The sequence below is a fragment of the Hypanus sabinus genome, chromosome 23, assembly GCF_030144855.1.
Source record: "Hypanus sabinus isolate sHypSab1 chromosome 23, sHypSab1.hap1, whole genome shotgun sequence".
NCBI lineage: Eukaryota > Metazoa > Chordata > Chondrichthyes > Myliobatiformes > Dasyatidae > Hypanus > Hypanus sabinus.
In genome coordinates, this window is record NC_082728.1 from 62,952,265 (window position 1) to 62,974,787 (window position 22,523).

Below are 22,523 nucleotides of genomic sequence, written 5' to 3' on the forward strand. Positions count from 1 at the left end.
TGGAGTCGGGACGAGGCGCCACGCCGCCGCGGCTCGGGCGGGCTGCGGCCGCACCGCGCCACCGGGGGCAGCAGCGAGGGCGACTGGAGTCGGGACGAGGCGCCATGCCGCTGCTCGGGCGGGCTGCGGCCGCACAGCGCCACCGGGGGCAGCAGCGAGGGCGACTGGAGTCGGGACGAGGCGCCATGCCGCTGCTCGGGCGGGCTGCGGCCGCACCGCGCCACCGGGGGCAGCAGCGAGGGCGACTGGAGTCGGGACGAGGCGCCATGCCGCTGCTCGGGCGGGCTGCGGCCGCACCGCGCCACCGGGGGCAGCAGCGAGGGCGACTGGAGTCGGGACGAGGCGCCACGCCGCCGCGGCTCGGGCGGGCTGCGGCCGCACCGCGCCACCGGGGGCAGCAGAGAGGGCGACTGGAGTCGGGACGAGGCGCCATGCCGCTGCTCGGGCGGGCTGCGGCCGCACCGCGCCACCGGGGGCAGCAGCGAGGGCGACTGGAGTCGGGACGAGGCGCCATGCCGCTGCTCGGGCGGGCTGCGGCCGCACCGCGCCAGCTTTTCGGGCCGGCAGGTGGCTGGGTCAGTGCCAGGCCTCGGCACCCTGGGGAGTCCGGAGCCCCGGTCCCCACGGTCCGACTGGCATCGGAGGACGCAGGAGCTTCACAGCGGGCGTCCCTGTACGTTCATGTGAGTGTTGGGGAGGTGCGGGCGGTACTGCTTGGTCCATGGAGCGGTGAGACAGGAAGTGAATCCGCAATATTCCCCCGTTCTCCAAAATACTCCAATGAAATCAGTCTATCCTTTTAGAAACTTTTATGGCAGTAATATCCCCCCAAACTTTCCTTGTTAAACTGTGTCCCAAGATCTCAGTTCAGCGTTTAAATGCTTGCTTTGCACCACACAGGAACTGATTTAAACATACACTGCACCTTTCCTTGACAAGTGGCTCCATACAGATGCGCATATCATGCATCTGAACAGGCAGTTATGTCCAATGCGTAATCGTGTAGGTAATACTTCTGTGATGTGTCTCGGAGACCACATCGGGCTGTCTTTCAGAAGAGTGAACTTTCGCAGTGGCAGGCCTTGATGGTGACTGTACCCGGTAAGGCTGTGAAAATTTGTGTCAAACAACTGGGGGGGGGGGGGGGAGTTCAAAGATATTTTCAATCTCTCACTGCTATAGTCGAAAGTTCCCACCTGCTTCAAAAGGGCAACAATTATACCAGTGACCAAGAAATTCAGTGTGAGCTGCCTGATGTCCAGTAGCACTCAGATCTACAGTGATAAAGTTCTCTGAGAGGTTCCTGACTCAGCAAGGACTAATATCGTCACAATAGGTCTATGGCGGACACAATCTCATTGACTCTCCACGTGAACTTGGACATCTAGACAATACAATACAATATGTCAGGATGCCGTTTATTGACTATAACTCAGCATTTAACACTGTCTTTCTGGCTGTCCTGGTCAAAAAGCTGGAGAACCTGGGCCTCTGTACCCCCCCTCTGCAACTGCATCCTCAATTTCCTACTCTGGTAGGAAGTAGAAAGACTGCTATCTGTGTGGATTGGTAATAACATCACTGACCATCAACACTGATGCACCTCAGGGATGTGTGCTTAGCCCACTGTCTACTCAGCACCCATGACTGGTTACGCACAGCTGGAATGCCATCTGTAAATTTGCTGATGATACAACCATGGTTGGCAGAATCTCAGAGGGTGACGAGAGGGTGTACAGGAGCAAGATATACCAGCTAGATGAGTGGTGTAACAGCAACAACCTTGCACTTAATATCATTAAGACCAAAGAGCTGATTGTGGACTTCAGAAGGGACAGGATGAGGGAAGACACACCAATCCTCACAGAGGGATCAGAAGTGGAGAGAGTGAGCGCATTAATATCTGGGGATGCAACCTGATCCCAACATGTTGATCCGGCTATAAAGAAGGCAAGACAGCGGCTGTATTTCATTGGGAGTTTGAGGAGATTTGATAAGTACCATGGAGCACATTCTGGCTGCTGCATTGCCATCTGTTATGAGGTGGGGGTGGGGGGTTGCCGCTGCACAGGATCGAAGTAAGCTGCAGAGAGTTGTAAATTTAGTCAGCTCCATCTTGGGTACTAGCCTCCATTGTATCCACCACATCTTCAGGGAGCAGTGCCTTAAAAAGGTGGTGGCAACCCCAACCACCCAAGACATGCCCTTTTCTCACTGTTACCATCAGGGAGGAGGTACAGAAGCCTGAAGGCACACACTCAGCGACTCAGGAGCAGCTTCTTCCCCTCTGCCATCCGATTCCTGAATGAACGTTAAACCCTTGGACACCACCTCAGGATATTATCGTGTATTGTGTTGTACTGCTGCCACTAAGTTAATACGTTTCACAACATATGGCAGTGATACTAAACCTGATTTGGATTCAGATTTCCTCCTTTTATACCCATCTCCCAGATGAGTTCCCAACATCTTTTGAATTTTATATAAATGCCATCCTTTCATTTCCTTATCCCAACTTTGTTGCCACGTTGACTGAATGGGCTTTCATTTCCCCCAATGCAAAGGGACGACTAGTGTACATTTATATCTTTCATTTGAAGTGATTGCTTGGTAAGAATGTCTGTCACCTTGTTTCCCTCAATCTCAATTTGGGCATGAGCTCATATGAAACGCATACACAGGCACATACCTGCAGCCTCATCAACTGTTGTGCAATTTCAAGAAGAGTGTCAGGACTATAGTTTGAAGCACTTGTTTTAATGGACGTTAATGGCGCAAATGAATCAGCACAGAAGTAGATATCAGAGCGTACTTCTTCGATCTATTCAAAGGCTAAAATGATAGCAACTATCTCTGTTGTGAATACTGATGCTTTGTCCAATAATCCTTTCTTAATAGTATCCTAGTCACCTGCATTTCGGAACATAAACAGAAATAGCTGAATGAACTTTCACTGGGCCTTGTTGATGTGTAAGAACCCATAATATTTGTTTACGAGCAGCACAACATAATCTCAGTGATTGAACTTGAACCTTATCTAAGACCACTGGTGAGGTTGACCCATAGCCATCACATCGATGATCAAAACCAGATCTGATCAAAGCAATATACAGTTGTTTAAGTGAATTCTATTCACACCCCAGTTACACCCAACCAACCTTTGCACATTAAGGACGTTTTAACACTTCTCTAGAATTTTATTCACATGCACCTTCCATGTTAGTCTGTTCTCCATATTTAGAAACTTTACCACTAACTCTCGTTTAACAGATTTACTATTTAGCTCGAGATCAATTGTGGGTGTAATGTTCCTTTTAGAAAGACAAATAACTTGAATCTTTGCTACAGAAAAGATAAACCCCCTCCCCAGACAAGCCCATTCCTTTAATTTCATTAATAGCTGCCTGCATTTTCCTAACTCTCTAATTTATATTCCTGCTTCTCTTCCTCACTGCATCATGATGAGTATATAATGATTTGGAAATGTCTGAGCCAATATTAAAAAGGAGTGGGCTACATACACTCCCTTGTGGAGTCCCATTCCATATCTAATGCCCCTTAGAGAATGTTGTTCCGGGCTTAATTTATATCTTCTTACCACATAAAAAATCTTGAATCCATCTGAACATTCTACCACTTATACCAGGGGTCGGCAACGTTTACCACTGAAAGAGCCAATATGGACCCATTTCCCACAGAAAAGAAAACACTGGGAGCCACAAAACCCGTTTGACATTTAAAATGAAATAACACTGCATACAACAGTTTTTTTGCCTTTATGCTATGTATAAACAAACTATAATGTGTTGCATTTATGAAATTGATGAACTCCTGCAGAGAAAACAAAATTACATTTCTGCATGCAACAAAAACATTTTGAACTCGGAAAAAAAGACGTTGGGTTGAAGGTTACTCCATAGGTAGCCTACCTTGGATCGAAGAATTAAAAGAAAGCGCGCACTGGCGGGTGTCAGGCATTGGCAGTGGTGATGCATATTAATAGCAATAAAAAACACGTTGTAGCGGTGTAGCGCTACACGCAGCGCTAAAATAAAGACACTGCAGTCAAACTAAACAGCCTTGATTTAAAGCCTCCCTCAACCCGTCCTCGTGGGCGTGGATGCTCCAAAAGACACATACTCACAAACCCCCGTAGGCTCTCTCCCTTAGCCGGAATGGTGGCTAATTGTGAGCCGGTTCGGATGTGCCAGGAAATGGGGTCTCCACAACGTTTTTAGATTGTACAAGATCACCATAATCTTCAAATTTCAAATTACATTTCAAAAACTAACAAACCACGGGGAGCCGCAGCACAGAGATCAAAGAGCCGCATGCGGCTCCGGAGCCGCAGGTTGCCGACCCTTGACTTATACCCTTCTTTTCCAGTTTAAGCATCAACCCTTGTGTCTGTAACATCATATGCTTTCTCCACATTAAAGGAAACTACTACCACTGATTCTTTATTAACTTGGGCCTTACGAATATCAGATTCCAAACTTGACTGAGTCTATGGTCATTCTCCTTTACAAAATCTAGATTAGTACACAGCTAATTTTCCACTACTTTCCACAAAGCAAGCAAGCCTTGCTATAACCATTTGTTCCATCATCTTACATCCATGTGAAGTAGGTGAAATACTCCATAACTGGAAGGATCTTCACCAGGTTTCAATGTCGGGATAATAACCTGTAATTTCTAGGAAGCAGGAAGTTGCCCTTCAACCCATATTGTGTTAATAAATTCCAAGACCAGTATAAGTTCCAAATCTGATAACCATGTAAACATAACAAATGTATTCTCTCCCAGATGATGTCTGACCAGCACCGTTAATAGCCCTTTTAAATTCAGACACTATAAATTCACCATCCAAGCAGGAAATGGAACATTCTTTTTATCTCAGCAATCTGCTTGCCAAAACTGTTTCCCTATAAAACCGCTCCTCTACTATTCTCTAAAATATGTACACTGACATGTTCTTGCTAATAATTTTGCTTTTTCAGAGTCAGTAACTGCAACCTTCTCCCCACAATACAAAACCAGTAATGCATCAAGTTTTCTAACTCACCCACTTTCTGTATCACATCCCAAACTTCCCCTATCTGGCAACACACACAAAATGCTGGTGGAACACAGCAGGCCAGGCAGCATCTATAGAGAGAAGCACTGTCGACATTTCGGGCCGAGACCCTTCGTCAGGACTAACCGAAAGGAAAGATAGTAAGAGATTTGAAAGTAGTGGGGGGAGGGGGAAATGCGAAATGATAGGAGAAGACCAGAGGGGGTGGGGTGAAGCTGAGAGCCGGAAAGGTGATTGGCAAAAGTGATACAGAGCTGGAGAAGGGAAAGGATCATGGGACGGGAGGCCTCAGGAGAAAGAAAGGGGGAAGTGGGTATACAACACCTTATATACCAGCTGGGTAGCCTCCAACCTGATGGCATGAACATTGACTTCTCTAACTTCCGTTAATTCCCTTCTTACCCCATCCCTACACCCATTTCCTCGTGTTTCCCCTATCTGGATCTCTTTCCCAATGCTATCACTGTACGTATGCCAATACATTTCCTTTGCCCTTCTCACTACTTCTCAAAATATAGCTTGAGCTCTTTTATATTGTAAGAAAGATGACTAGGAGTAACACTACCTAACTTTCCTAAAATCTTTATTCTGCTCCTTCACAGCTTTTACATTCACCAGGGAACACTGTCCTTTCATTAACTCCCAACAATCTGGGTTAACTGTCATTTGCTATAAACCGTAGCAAAAAGGTGCTCTACAAATCAATTCCCAGAGTGAATCAGTTATAAGCATATTTGTTTTCCATGAAGAGAGGGAAGACTAACACCATGGTGCTAGCTTCGTAAAACAGACAACACACTCACTCCTCAGTTCAAGGATGGTTCATCTGCATAATGTATTTGGTGTTCTTAGAAACATAGAAAGCCTACAGCACAGTACAGGCCCTCCAGCCTACAAGGTTGTGCCAAACATATCCTTATCTTAGAAACTGCCTAGGGTTACCCATAGCCTCTATTTTTCGAAGCTCCATGTACCTGTCCAGGAGTCTCTTAAAAGACGCTGTCGTATCTGCCTCCACCACCGTTGCCGGTAGCCCATTCCACGCACTCACCACTCTGAGTTAAAAAAAACTTAACCCTTACATCTCCATACCTACTTCCAAGTACCTTAAAACTGTGCCCTCTCATGCTAGCCATTTCAGCCCTGGGAAAAAGCCTCTGACTATCCACAGGATCCATCTTATACACCTCTATCAGGCCATCTCTCATCCTCTGTCGCTCCAAGGAAAAAAGGCAAAGTTCATTCAACCTATTCTCATAAGGCATGCTCCCCAATCCAGGCAACGTCCTTGTAAATCTCCTCTGCACCTTTTCTATAGTATCCACATCCTTCCTGTAGTGAGGCAACCAGAACTGAGCACAGTACTCCAAGTGGGGTCTGACCAGGGTCCTACATAGCTGCAACATTACCTCTCAGCTCTTAAACTCAGTCCCACGATTGATGAAGGCCAGTGTGTACTGTATGTCTTCTTAAACACAGAGTCAACCTGCGCAGCTGTTTTGAGTGCCCTATGGACTGACCCCAAGATCCCTCTGATCCTCCCCACTGCCAAGAGTCTTGATATTACTACTATATTCTGCCATCATATTTGACCTACTAAAATGAACCACTTCACACTTATCTGGGTTGAACTCCATCTGCCACTTCGCAGTCCAGTTTTCCATCTTATCAATGTCCCGTTGTAACCTCTGACAGCCCTCCACACTTATCCACAACCCAAATCTTTGTGTCATCAGCAAATTTACTAACCCATCCCTCCACTTTCTCATCCAGGTCATTTATAAAAATACAAAGAGGAGGGGTCCCAAAACAGATCCCTGAGGCACACCACTGGTCACCAACCTCCATGCAGAATATGACCCGTCTACAACTACTCTTTGTCTTCTGTGGACAAGCCAGTTCTGGATCCACAAAGCAATGTCCCCTTGGATCCCATGCCTCCTTACTTTCTCAATAAACCTTGCATGGGGTACCTTGTCAAATGCCTTGCTGAAATCCATATGCACTATATCTACTGCTCTACCTTCATCAATGTGTATAGTCACATCCTCAAAAAAACACAGTCAGGCTCGTAAGGCATGACCTGCCCTTGACAAAGCCATGCTGACTACTCCTAATCATACTATGCCTCTCCTAATGTTCATAAATACTGCCTCTCAGGATCTTCTCCATCAACTTACCAACCACCGAGGTAAGACTCACTGGTCTATAATTTCCTGGGCTATCTGTACTTTTCTTGAATAAAGGAACAGCATTCACAACCCTCCAATCCTCCAGAACCTCTCCTGTCTCCATTGATGATGCAAAGATCATCGCCAGAGGCTCACTAATCTCCTCCCTCGCCTCCCACAGTAGCCTGGGGTACATCTCATCTGGTCCCGGCGACTTATCCAACTTGATGCTTTCCAAAAGCTCCAGCACATTCTCTTTATTAATAAATAAATGCTCAAGCTTTTCAGTCCACTGCAAGTCATCACTGCAATCACCAAGATCCTTTTCCATAGTGAATACTGAAGTAAAGTATTTATTAAGTACCTCTGCTATATCCTCCAGTTCCATACACACTTTTCTACTGACACACTTGATTGGTCCTGTTCTCTCACATCTTATCCTCTCGCTCTTCACATACTTGTCGAATTCCTTGGGGTTTTCCTTAATCCTGTCTGCCAAGGCCTTCTCGTGGCCCCTTCTGGGTCTCCTAATTTCATTCTTAAGCTCCTTCCTGCTAGCCTTATAATCTTCCAGATCTCTGTCATTACCTAGTTTTTTGAACCTTTCATTATCTTTTCTTTTTTTCTTGACTAGATTTACAACAGCCTTTGTATGCCATAGTTATTGTACCCTACCATCCTTTCTCTGTCTCATTGGAATATACCTATGCAGAACGCCACGCAAATATCTCCTGAACATGTGCCACATTTCTGCCGTACGTTTCCCTGAGAACATCTGCTCCCAATTTATGCTTCCAAGTTCCTGCCTGATAGCGTCATGTTTCCCCTTACTCCAATTAAACAATGTCCCTGTCACTATTCGGTGGTCTATAAAAAAAACACCCAGCAAAGTTATTGACCCCTTCCTGTTCCCAACTTCCACCCACAGAGACCATAGACAATCTCTCCATGACTTAACTCCTTTTCTGCAGCCATGACACGATCTCTGATCAACAGTGCCACACCCCCACCTCTTTTTCCACCCTCCCTGTCCTTTCTGAAATAACTAAAGCCTGGCTCTCGCCATCCGAGTCTCTGTAATGGCCACAACATCATAGCTCCAAGTACTGATCCACACTCTAAGCCCATCTGCTTTGTTCATAATACTCCTTGCATTAGAATAGACACATCTCAAACCATCAGTCTGAGTGTCTCCCTTCTCTACCACCTGCCTATCCTCCCTCTCACACTGTCTCCAAGCTTTCTCTATTTGTGAGCTAACAGCCTCTACCTCCATCTCTTCAGTTTGGTTCCCATCCCCAGCAACTCTAGTTTAAACTCTTCCCAATAGCCTTTGCAAACCTCCCCACCAGGATATTGGTCCCCCTGGGATGCAAGTGCAACCTGTCCTTTTTGTACAGGTCACACTTGCCCCAAAATAGGTCCCAGTGATCCAGAAATCTGAATCCCTGCCCCCTGCTCCAATCCCTCAGCCATGCATTTATCCTCCACCTCATCCTATTCCTAATCTCACAGTCGTGTGGCACAGGCAGTAATCCTGAGATTACTACCTTGGAGGTCCTGTTTCTCGACTTCCTTCTTAACTCCCTGTAGTCTTTTATCAGGACCTCCTCCCTACCTATGTCGTTGGTACCGACATGTACCACAACCTCTAGCTGTTCTCCTTCCCACTTCAGGATATCTTGGACGCGATCAGAAACATCCCAGACCCTGGCACTGTCGTGGTTACTTGAAATGACCAGGAGACGCTGACAATTCTTCAAGAAGTTTAAACCTTTACTTGCAAACAAAGGCTGAGGCAACCAATGAACTTGTCACCGAAAGCCCACCGAGCTCCGGTGTACAGCATTCTTTACAGTAATTTCTTATCTCAGTTACATTCCGGTTTCATCAGCATACCCAATCAATTTATAATTGCATATCATCTATATATTAACTAATCAATCGCTCTTGCCTAGCTCTCGGTGCGTCACCATTATTTTTCACCCGTTCGCATTGGGACCTTATTCGTGGCCAAGATTATGTTTTCCAGACAACCTCCCTCACATTACATTCCTGCTCGCAGCATCCTGTCCGCCACTGTTTATCTCGTACTAAACAAAGGCTGAGTGTAATACATGAGATACATCTCAGCTATTAGTGCTGCTAAACAAGCAGGTGTTCTGTAAGTGCCATAATATGCAGCTAAGAGAGTACAAAGTATCTAGTGAAAACAACACATAACAAAATGTGTCTAGTAAAATAATACATACTAATATTCAGTACCTAGAAGTGATTACATAGTATAGCAAATAGCTAATGCATAGTGATTATATTTCAGGTATATATAGTGGTTATGTCAGATATATTTCTCAATATAATCCCCCCTTTGAGACCCACAGGGTCTCACACAGAAAGAGAACACTCAGAGGCCGTGCACCAAAGCCAAAATAAAGTCCAGCATTTTAATCCCAAATTTGGGTCAACTACAATTTCCATACTCAGAGCTCAAAATGATCTCTCTCTGTTATCCTAGTCTGTCGAGCCAAAAACCTGTCGTCCTGTAGCTGAGACAGGAAAAAAGACTCAGACACCCTTACAGACTAGTGTCCACATCATTAACACCTTCCAGTCCGCTTGGTGCGTCGCGCAGACTGTAACAGTACATCATCGGCTTTTCTCCTTGTCTAGGGTCAGATTCAACAATTTCCAGGAGCATCGGGAATTGTTTTGCTGTCGCACGCATTATCAAAGTCTTGAGACATGGAAGAAAACAGCACAGAATAAATGCACAACTTATCAGCACAATGCCTGCAGTCATTGCCAATTTAGTCAGCCACGCACCCCATCCTCCTAGTTTGCTTTCTAACCAGTCTGCCCATAACTCCTCTGCCCCCCTCCTTAGAACTTCCAGTCCTGTCTGGGCTGTTGCTTAAATTTACTCTGTTCCTAATAGGGCATCTGTGGAAATGCTCCTCCGACGACATTCATTATTGGCATGGGGTTTTCTGGCCCTTGACTGACAGAATGACTGGTTCCTCCATCTAATGGTGTAATGGCTGTACTCACACTAGTGATGGCTGGCAGCATCTTTTTGCTTTTTTCTTAATCCTTCTTTTTCAGTTCTTCGAGCTGCATTTGCAGTAGCTTTTGCTGCACCTCTTCTTGCTGCTCAGCAAGCTTTCGTTTGTCTCTCCGATACTTCTCCACCGCGTGGACTACCTGATCACTGAATGCTCGTGGGGTCAGTGATGACAGCCCAACCACTTCCTCCAATTTAGACTTGACCTGCGGAGGCATTGCATCCAAAATGCTCTGTCGGAACAGAGAGTTCAGAAACAAGCTATCTTCCACCTCTTGCTCAGTCTCCAGTCATCACCTTTTCAACTGGTTTTCTACGTAGGCTGCTGGGTTTTCAGTGTTTCCCAGTAGTTCCCCCTTTAAGGCTTTGGGGTCCACTCTGGGTGGATAAAGCTTCCTGAGGGCCTGCCATACCCTCTGCCTCACTCTGTCAAACCCATCTCCATCAGTTCTTGGGTCGTTCGAGTTTACTATGCCAGCCATTTCCATTAGTTCGTTAAATTTGGAGGTTCCCATCAGCAGTGCCTTCAAATCTCCCACAGCCAACAATCGTCGCGTTGTTTCCTCCTCAAAGGCTCTAATCCACTTTCCTGCCCCCTCGTGCAGACTAGGCAGAGTATTTTTCAGCCCTTCCAGGTCCTGGGATCCCCAAGGGATATACTGTACTTGTCCTGATCCCTTACCAGCAGTGGCAGCATTTCCTTCTCCCCGTTCCATGTAATCAAGCTTCCTTCCTCACTTGGTCCTTTATCTATTGCTGGCCCTAGTACTACTGGCTGCCACTCATACCTTCCTGGGGTATACCTTCTTCCTTGCTCCTTCTCTCCTCTAGTCCCCTCTTCCATCTCCAATATCTGCCTCTCCACCCTCTCTCGTACTTCCTCCAAACTCTAGTCTCCTACCTTCCTCCAACTTCCTTTCAACTCACTCCATTCTTGCTGTCTAGATGATTCCTGTTCTCTTCCAGTCTGTCTGTCTCTATAGTATAACCGATACTCCTCATAATCCCTCTTCTCTCTCAGCTGCTGTAGGCTTTCCACTTCTCTTTCCATCTCCCTTCTTTCCTGTTCTATTTTTATCCTTTCTCCCTCTATCTCGTTCCTCAGCACCTCTCTCACCTTCTCGTATTTCCTTCTTTCCTCCTCAGGGTCCCAGACCTCTACTCCCCCCATGTATATCAGTGATATCACTGTTCCTGATATCATGGGGCACTGCTTGGGTGTTTCCTGCTCATTATAGGGAGGGATTCTTTCTACTTCTTTTCCTACTTCCTGTTCGTTTTTTCCTCTCCATCACCCGACTGTATTTCCTGTTCCCTTTTGTCTTTTTCATTTATTACCAATATCCTGCCTGTCTTTCTCAATCTCTCTCCCTCCATCCTAAAAAGTTTCAATACTTCTACCTCCTGCTCTCTCCTTTCCTCCCTTTTCTTGGACATTGTTTGGTTTATGATTTTTAATTAGTGCTTCCATCTCTTCACACAAGTTTACATCGAATGTCCCTTCTTTTGGCCATTTCGTGCTCCGGTTTTTGGTTCTCTTTTCCCATTTCTCTGAAATTGCAGTAATCTCACCTCTACTTACCGGGAATTTCTTGCACAGTATGCCTACTGCTGTTCCATTTTTCTTCCACCATGTTATTCTCTTCTTCTCTTAGGTATTATTTCTTTAAAAAAAATCTCACAGTTCAAATACCTCCCCGATCCTATCTCCACGCCTAGCCCTACAGTTTATTCTACCAATGTTTAAGCAATTTATCAAATTCTTCTTACCTTCTGTTCCGTTCTGTCCGAGCAGCCCTCAACCTAGGGCAGTACTCACACAAGTTTCTCTTCACTCTCCCTGCCCGTTCAGCCCTTCGCTTTGTGCGAAGTGGTATCCACGGGGATTTACTCTATTATTCCTTACCCTGCCCGTTCAGCCCTTCGCTTTGTGCGAAGCGGTATCCACAGGGATTTACTCTATTATTCCTTACCCTGCCCGTTCAGCCCTTCGCTTTGTGTGAAGCGGTATCCACAGGGATTTACTCTATTATTCCTTACCCTGCCCATTCAGCCCTTCGCTTTGTGTGAAGTGGTATCCACGGGGATTTACTCTATTATTCTTTACCCTGCCCATTCAGCCCTTCGCTTTGTGTGAAGTGGTATCCACGGGGATTTACTCTGTTATTCCTTACCCTGCCCGTTCAGCCCTTCGCTTTGTGTGAAGTGGTATCCACGGGGATTTACTCTATTATTCCTTACCCTGCCCGTTCAGCCCTTCGCTTTGTGCGAAGTGGTATCCACGGGGATTTACTCTATTATTCCTTACCCTGCCCGTTCAGCCCTTCGCTTTGTGTGAAGTGGTATCCACGGGGATTTACTCTATTATTCCTTACCCTGCCCGTTCAGCCCTTCGCTTTGTGTGAAGTGGTATCCACGGGGATTTACTCTATTATTCCTTACCCTGCCCATTCAGCCCTTCGCTTTGTGTGAAGTGGTATCCACGGGGATTTACTCTATTATTCCTTACCCTGCCCGTTCAGCCCTTCGCTTTGTGCGAAGTGGTATCCACAGGGATTTACTCTATTATTCCTTACCCTGCCCGTTCAGCCCTTCGCTTTGTGTGAAGTGGTTTCCACAGGGATTTACTCTGTTATTCCTTACCCTGCCCGTTCAGCCCTTCGCTTTGTGCGAAGTGGTATCCACAGGGATTTACTCTATTATTCCTTACCCTGCCCGTTCAGCCCTTCGCTTTGTGCGAAGCGGTATCCACAGGGATTTACCAACACCACATAGAATTTTCTTTACTCAACTTCTTGTTACCTTATTCGTACATACCCCCACTGCAGTGTTCTCGATCAATCCTCTGAGCCTCCTGTCAAACCCTCAATTCTGCCAGATTCGTTGGATCGGAGAGACCCTTCGGCAGTTGCTACACACTTCTGAGTCCCCGAGACCCACAAAAACAACAGAATTTTAATCCAAATTGTCGCAAAAAGCGCTTATCTTTTTTCTGGGTGCACCCGTAATTCTGTTAGCTCTGTGAGGGCTCCCGAGGGACCGGGAAGTGGCCTGAACCCGCCGAATCTTTTCCTCGGGTCTCTTCCCAGTCCTGCCGTGGTCGCCAATTTTGTCATGGTTACTTGAAATGACCAGGAGACGCTGACAATTCTTCAAGAAGTTTAAACCTTTACTTGCAAACAAAGGCTGAGGCAATCAATGAACTTGTCACCGAAAGCCCACCGAGCTCCGGTGTACAGCATTCTTTACAGTAATTTCTTATCTCAGTTACATTTCGGTTTCATCAGCATACCCAATCAATTTATAATTGCATATCATCTGTATATTAACTAATCAATCGCTCTTGCCTAGCTCTCGGTGCGTCACCATTATTTTTCACCCGTTCGCATTGGGACCTTATTCGTGGCCAAGATTATGTTTTCCAGACAACCTCCATCACATTACATTCCTGCTCGCAGCATCCTGTCCGCCACCGTTATCACGTACTAAACAAAGGCTGAGTGTAATACATGGGATACATCTCAGCTATTAGTGCTGCTAAACAAGCAGGTGTTCTGTAAGTGCCATAATATGCAGCTAAGAGAGTACAAAGTATCTAGTGAAAACAACACATAACAAAATGTGTCTAGTAAAATAATACATACTAATATTCAGTACCTAGAAGTGATTACATGGTATAGCAAATAGCTAATGCATAGTGATTATATTTCAGGTATATATAGTGGTTATGTCAGATATATTTCTCAATAGCACCTGGGAGGCAACCTACCGTCCACGTTTCTTTCCTGCGTCCACAGAATCGCCTGTCTGACCCCCTAACTATAGAGTCCCCTGTCACTGCTGCCATCCTCTTCCTTTCCCTACCCTTCTGAGCCACAGGGCCGGACTCTGTATCAGAGGCACTGCCACTGTTGTTTCCCCCAGATAGGCTGCCCCCCAACAGTACTCAAACAGGAGTACTTATTGTCAAGGGGTAAAGCCACTGGGGTACTCTCTAGTACCTGACTCTTCCCCTTCCCTCTCCTGACTGTGACCCACTTCTCTATCTCTTGAGGCCCAGGTGTGACCACCTGCCTATAACTCCTCACTATCACCTCACTTTCCCTGACCAGAAGAAGGTCTTTGAGCTGCATCTCCAGTTCCCTAATACGGTCCCTAAGGAGCTGCAGCTCAACGTACCTGGTGCAGGTATGGCCGTCCGGGAGGCTGGGAGTCTCCTGGACATCCCACATCTGACACCCAGCACAGAACACCGACCTCACACACGTACTTCCTGTCTGTAATCCACACAGGCAACCTACCATGCCTCGACCCCTTGTCGTCAAAGCCTCCCGCTCTGTAAAGCTGTCTCCTTTTAAACTCTTCTCGCTGTTCTCACTGGCTGACATCCACGCGCTTGGGCAGTCGTACCAGATCAAACCGCTGAAGAAATAACATATCTGCTGGTTTTCTGTTAACACATCTGCGGTCTACAGTTTGTCAAAGACTCCGGTTCCATTGCCACAATGTTGCATCAACAATAAGCAATGCACTTCCATACAATACAGGTTTCAGACAAAAATGCCATTTTATTACTACAAGTAAAGTACATTTCTGCACAAACCCCATTTTCCTAATGCTTTAACAGTGATAGAGTTCCTCTTGTTCTTGCCACTCCTGAGGCTCTGCACCTAACACATCATCCTCAGCCACTTCCACCATCTCCAAAGGGATCCTACCACTAAACATAACTCTGCTCCTCCCTCTCTCCACTTTCCTATGTGACTCCCTTGTCCATTTGACCTTTCTCACTAATCTCCTTACCAGCACTTATCCCTGCAAGTAGCCTAAATGCTACACCAGCCCATTCACCTCCACTCAGGGCCCAAACAGCCCTTCCAGGTGAAACAACACCTCACCGTGAATCTGCTACAGTCACTTCTTGCATCCAGTGCTCACAATGTGGCCTCCTCTACATTGGTGAGACCTGTTGTTAGTTGGAGGCCGCTTCAGCAAGGACCTGTGCTCCATCTGCCAAAAGCAGGACCTTCCAGTGGCCAAACATTTTAATTCCCATTCCCGTTCCAACATGTTGGTGCTTGGCCGCCTCCTGTGATGAGGCCACTCTCAGGATGGAGGAGCAACACCTTACACTCTGCCTAGGTAAACTCCAACTACCCAGATGGCATGAATATTAATTTCTCCTTCCAGTTAATAAAAAAAATCTCTTCCCCCTCCCCCTCTTCTTCTACTCCCCACTCCGGCCTCTTGCTTCTCCTGCCTTTTCTCAGCTGCCTGTCACCTCCCCCTGGTGCTGCTCGCCCTTCCCTTTCTTCTACGGCCCAGTCTCTTCTCTTATCAGATTCCTTCTTCTCCAGCTGTTTGTGTTTCTCCAACCCAGCTGGCTTCATCGATCACCTTTCCCTCCTCCACCTTTTTATTTTGGTGTCTTCCCCCCTCCTTTCCAGTCCTGAAGAAGACTCAGCCCAAAACATCAACTATTCATTCATTTTCATAGATGCTGCCTAACCTGCTGAGTTCATCCAGCTTTTTGTGTGTGTTTCTTTACATTTCTACATTCCCTCCTTTTTATCATTTCATGACAACACTACACTTAACCAAATGTGGTAATTAAAATAGGTACTTAAATGTATATAAAGCAGTTTCAAAACCCCACCCAAAATTCCCTTTTCATCCATCCACTTCAATCTACCCATCCTTTCCTTAATATCCTCTCCTTTGTCCTACTCCACACAAAAAATCATAAAACAGCCTTTATTATAATACCACCAGTTATACCATAATACAGAATAGTTGCCCAGCATCGTCCCAGCACCCTGAATGGCCACCAACCATCTCCTGGGTGTAATAGTTGTGATACTGATCTCCCACTTCCTTAAACTCTTTTGTAGCTTCTTGGGTGTGATTTGGCAAATTGGTAATATTTTCTGATTCGCCAGATATGTAAGTACAGCATTCTTGTCCTATCAGGGCACGTGCCCTCTTTCTCTGACAGAATAAAATCCAAAGCCATTCTGCTCTGTATTGCTACTGTACGCACAGTCACCAGTTTTCCCAACAACTTGGTTAATGCTTGTTGAGTTTGATCAAAGGCATATACAGTTTCATCTGCTATTTTCTTCAAAGTTGATGCCATATTAATTAGTTCCTGGGAGAGTCTCGCAGTGTGATATACTGAGTATCTCTCAGACTCTGTTACGGATTTCTGGTGCTGCTGGACCAGAGGGTGGTGAGGTAGTGACGTCAAGTGTTGCTTGTGGGGCATGACGTAGGCACAATAACAGCAGCCTCTCTCCACTTCCCTTCAGACTCAGGGGCATACCTGGACACATAGCTAGTGGGTGCTGTTCGGTGGGCAGGGCTTCCATGCGTGTACCCTTTACTGCTCCCTGGATAGGGGCCACTGTGCCAGGTGGGGCATCTGGTCCTCTTACTTCTTGAGGCTGCACAATCACACTTAAAGGGGGAACCTACCATCCGTTAATGCCCTTGGAATGACAATCAGTGTCTGTCCTATAATCATACAGAGTTTTCAGTTTGGCTCACTCATCCGCTAGTTATTCCTGAAAGTTTACACCAAAACCTGTTTGTTTGAGTTAAAGGGAACGGTCCAGAGCGGGATTCCACCTTCACTGTGGAATTTAATATGGGTAGAAATCCAACATGCTGAAACGTTCAGTCGTTATTCATAACTGAGTGAAAGGGAAGAGTTATGAGCAGGGGCATCCACTCCAGCATCACCAGTATGAGCAGGATGATCAGTGTGGAGTTAAGGGATCTCATGTTTACATTGGCTTGGAAGTCTTTTTACAGTGCAAGGTGTGTATCCATGGTGTTTTCTCTCTTACCTTGATAGCTGTATTAGTCACTAACAGTACCAGGAATGGTCCTTCAAACCAAGTTTGCAAACAAATGTGTGGACAACGATGTTACCTCCAGGCTCGATGTCGTGACACTTAGTGTTGCCATTCAGTTATTGTGCTTTCTTCCCTTGTTGATGATGCTTGGTGATGCATTTGTCAAGAGGCCAACGTGATTTCATCTGAATTATGTACGTCCATTTGCTTAACTGCTGGTGGTGCATCAAACAGCAGCCCCCATTACAATTTTGTGTGGGGGGAGAGGGCAGTACAATCCAGTAGTCCTATTGGCTGTGGCCTTAATGGCCATAAGGACTAAAGATAATACTTGTTTCTATCTTAGTCCAATTTCCTCACTAATTTTATTAAGCTTGTCTTTAATCGTTCCATTCATCCTTTCTACCAAGCCTGCAAAACTGTGCTGAACATGTCCCTACCTTAGAAATTACCTAGGGTTACCCATCGTCGTCGTCATCTGAACCCTCAATGCCTAGGTGGCACATGGGGCCTCAGGGTTACCCACAGCCCTTTATTTTTCTGAGCTCCATGTACCTGTCCAGGAGTCTCTTAAAAGACCCTATCGTTATCAGCCTCCATCATCATTGCCGGCAGCCCATTCCATGCACTCACCACTCTCTGCATTAAAAAATTACCCCTTGACATCTCCTCTGTAATTACTTCCAACACCTTAAAACTGTGCCCTCTCATGCTAGCCATTTCAACCCTGGGAAAAAGCCACTGGCTATCCACATGATCAGTGCCTCTCATCAACTTATACACCTCTATCAGGTCACCTCTCTTCCTCCATCGCTCCAAGGAGAAAAGGCCAAGTTCACTCAACCTATTCTCATAAGACATGCTCCCCAATTCAGGCAACATCCTTGTAAATCTCCTCTGCACCCTTTCTATAGCGTCCACATCCCTCCTATAGTGAGGTGACCAGAACTGAGCACAGTATTCCAAATGGGGCCTGATCAGGGCCCTATATAGCTGTAGCATTACCTCTCGGCTCCTAAATTCAATTCCACGATTGATGAAAGCTAATGCATCGTATGCCTTCTTAACCACAAAGTCAACCTGCGCAGCAGCTTTGAGTGTCCTGTGACCCCAAGATCCCTCTGATCCTCCACACTGCCAAGAGTCTTACCATTTATACTATATTCTGCCATCATATTTGACCTACCAAAATGAACCACCTCACACTTATCTGGGTTGAACTCCATCTGCCACTTCTCAGCTCAGTTTTGCATCCAATCAATGTCCTGCTGTAACCTCTGACAGCCCTCCACACTATCCACAACATCCCCAACCTTTGTGTCATCAGCAAAGTTACCAATCCATTCCTCCACTTCCTCATCCAGGTCATTTATAAAATTCACAAAGAGTAGGATTCCCAGAACAGATCCCTGAGGCACTCCACTGGTCACCGACCTCCATGCAGAATATGACCAGTCTACAACCACTCTTTGCTTTCTGTGGGCAAGCCAGTTCTGGATCTACAAAGCAAGGTCCCCTGGGATCCCATGCCTCTTTACTTTCTCAATAAGCCTTGCATAGGGTACCTTGTCAAATGCCTTGCTGAAATCCATATACACTACATCTACTGCTCTACCTTCATCAATGTGTTTAGTCACATCCTCAAAAAATTCAGTCAGGCTCGTAAGGCATGACCTGCCCTTGACAAAGCCATGCTGACTACTAATCATATTATACCTCTCCAAATGTTCATAATTCTGCCTCTCAGGATCTTCTTCATCAACTTACCAACCAGTGAAGTAAGACTCACTGGTCTATAATTTCCTGGGCTGTCTCTACTTCCTTTCTTGAATAAGGGAACAACATCCGCAACCCTCCAATCCTCCAGAACCTCTCCCGTCCCCATTGTTGATGCAAAGATCATCGTCAGAGGCTCAGCAATCTCCCTGGCCTCCCACAGTAGCCTGGGGTACATCTTGTCCAGTCCCGGTGACTTATCCAACTTGATGCTTTCCAAAAGCTCCAGCATATCCTCTTCCTTAATATCTATATGCTCAAGCTTTTCTGTCCACTGTAAGTCATCCCTACAATCGCCAACATCCTTTTCCGTAGTGAATACTGAAGTAAAGTATTCATTAAGTACCTCAAAATGTATGTCAATCTGTAAGGTTTTACATATTTCCTTTATTACCTTCCCAGTACAGTGGGACTATTGTTGCTAGATACTTTCCAAGTGATTTCTTAAACTAAACGTTTAGCTGCTGTAACTGCATAATTCTTTCTACAAGGAAATGCTTCAACCCACTGTGGAAAAAAATCAATAATGACCAATGCATATGAAGTTAATTTTATAAAATCCATCTGTAAGTGCATGAGCGGTTCTTCGGGGGTGGTGTGTATGAAATCCTTTCACCTTCACTAGTTTCCCTGGATTGTGTAAAATACGTATCATACATTGCGTGTGATAAACCAGGGGATCTCCGTGTTTGATTTATATGGTCTCTCAATGCCTTCTTCAGCCTCCGGGAACAGAGGGTACTCTGCCTTGCAGGCCAGTGGAGCATTTGGGTTGGCGGTTATTTCACGGGCTCAGCTATGAGCATCTTGCCTGGTTTATTTGATCAGAGGGTCCCATGTTGTAGTGAGACTTTGGAGAGCAAAGCATCAGCACCGAACATCAACCCTGCTGCAATTTCCTGTTCAAAGATTGCGATGAAAGAAAGCCCTTACCTCCTTCCACTTGCCATAGGCTCCACCCAGTTGTTTCCGTGACCTTCTGATAAGTACGTGTTTAAAGATCAATTATCACAGAGTAGAGGAAAGGTATGTTCCTGTTAGAAGGAAGGATGGGGATAGAAAGATAAGATAACCTTGGATGTCCAGAGAAGTGATGAATATAGTCAAGAAGAAAAAGAAAAAGTGCATGCAGCTTCAGAAGTTAGCATCAAGCAAAGTCATGAGTTTAAGGAAGGCAGGAAAGAACTAATGAAGGGAATTAGGAAAGCCAGGAGGGGCTGTGAAAAGTCCTTGATGTGTAGGATGGAGGTGAATCCCAATGTATTCTATATGGACATCACAGGCAAGAGGATATCTAGGGGGAGGGTGGGAACACTCAAGGATAAAGGGGGAGCATTTGCTTGGATGCAGAGAATGTGAGTCAGGTACTTAATACTTCTTCAGTATTTACCAAGGAAAGTATGTGGGGGACCAGGAGATCAGTGCTGAGTGTTGGGGAATTTAGAGATGAAGGAGAAGGAAGTGTTGGGCCTCCTAATGAATATTGACGTAGATAAGTTCCCAGGCCTGATAGGATTTATTCCAGGCTATTAAAGGAGACAAGGGACGAGATTACTGGGACTCTGTCCAGTAGTTTTTTGTCTTCTCTCTAGCCACAGGTAAGGTCCCAGATGATTGACGAGTATTTAAGAACAAGGGAAGACCTGGGAACTATAGACCAGTGAGGCTCATGTCAGTTGCGGGGAAATTCTTAGGGCTAGGATATATGAGCTTTTGGAAACCCTTTGCACTAATTAGGAAGAGGCAGAATGGCTTTGTGTGTGGCGTGTCGTGCCTTACCAACTTGACTGAGTTCTTGAAAAGGTGACGAGAGATTGATGGTGGTACAGCAGTGGATGTTGTCTGCATGGATTTTAGTAAGGCTTTCAACAAACTCCCTCGTGGGAGGCTAATGAGAACTGGCTTGCACATAGAAGACAGAAAATAATAGTTGAAGGGACTTATTTGAACTGGAGGTCTATAATTAGTGGAGTTCCGCAGGGATCTGTGTTGGGACATCTGCTGTTTGTGATATATATAAATGACCTAGATAAAAATGTAGATGGGTGGGTTAGTAAGTTTGCAGATGATACCAAGGTTGGTGGAGTTGTGGACAGTGTAGAAGACTGGCAAGGAACATAGCACAATGTAGATCAGCTGCAGATATGGGCAGAGAAATGGCAGATGGAGTTTAACCCAGATAAATGTGAGGTGTTGCAGAGAGATCTTGGGGTCCAAGTTCATAGCTCCTTGAAAATGGCTACAAAGGTCGATAAGGTAGTTAAGAAAGCTTATGAAATGCTTGCTTATATTAATCAAGGCACTGAGTTCAAAAGTCAAGAGGTTATGTTGCAATTTTATAAAACTGTTTAGGCCACATCTGGAGTAGAAACATAGAAAACCATCAGCACAATACAGGCCCTACGGCCCACAATGCTGTGCTGAACATGTACTTACTTTAGAAATTTACCTAGGGTTACCCATAGTCCTCTATTTTTCTAAGCTCTATGTACCTATTTAGGAGTCTCTTAAAATACCCTATTATATCCGCCTCCACTACCGTCACCGGCAGCTCATTCCACGCACTCACCACTCTCTGCGTAAAAAAAAAACAACTTACCCTGACATCTCCTCTGTACCTACTTCCAAGCACCTTAAAACTGTGCCCTCTCATGCTAGCCATTTCAGCCTCTGACTATCCACACGATCAATGTCTCTCATCATCTTATACACATCTTACGTTCTATGTTTTGTCGTGGCAGTGCTCGCAGGCCCTTGACCATCGGTCCAAGGTCCTTTGCCACTTTACTGCTAGAAACTGCTAGAATTAGGTAGGGTTCCCTGTCCTTCTGATCTTGTATCGTCTCCTGACCCTTTTGGGGGTGTTGTGTTGCCGCTGCAATATCAGAATTGCCCACATAATGTTTCAAAAGTGTTAGAACAATTTCCTTACCGAAATAAATGTCCAATTTCTGATGCATAACTTGGTCATGCAAAAAAAAGGAACCCTTAGGATGCGGTGATCATAATATGATTGAAATCACTCTGCAATTTGAGAAGGAGACGCTAAAGTCTGATGTACCAATATTGTGGCGGAGTAAAGAGGAGCTGGCCAAAGTTAATTGAAAGGGGACACTAGCAAGGATGATAGCAGAGCAGCAATAGCTGGAGTTTCTGGGAGCATTTCGAAAGTCACAGGATAGATACATCCCAAAGAAGAAGTATTCTCAAGGGAGTATGAGGCAACCCAACATAAAAGTAAAAGAGTGGGCAAAAATTATAGGGAAATTAGAGGACTGGAAAGCTCTATAATGCTGAGGCTCTATAAGCTGTTGGAGTATTGTGAGCAGTTTTGGGTCCCTCATCAGAGAAAAGATGTGCCTACATTGCAGAGAGTTCAAAGGAGGTTCACAAAAATGATTCTGTGATTGAAAGGCTTATCATATGAGGAGCATTTGATGTCTTGAGTCCTCTAGCCACTGGAATTCAGAAGAATGAGGGATGACCTCATCGAAACCTCTCAAATGTTAAATGTTTCCTATAGAGGGGCAGTCTTGGACCATAGGGGATTTACTCAGAATAGCTTGATAGATTCTTGATAA

The 22,523-nt window shown here is 45.6% G+C and overlaps 1 protein-coding gene across 1 annotated transcript in view; it reads left to right on the forward strand.

Annotated features, from left to right (window-relative positions):
- Positions 1-445: 445 nt before the first annotated feature.
- Positions 446-22,523, forward strand: part of rsad1 (radical S-adenosyl methionine domain containing 1) — a 68,704-nt gene continuing 46,626 nt past the window's right edge. Inside the window, exon 1 of the mRNA XM_059949001.1 lies at positions 446-683. Coding sequence (XP_059804984.1) covers positions 513-683 — 171 coding nt within the window. The 5' untranslated portion in view covers positions 446-512. The remainder of the gene's footprint in view (positions 684-22,523) is intronic.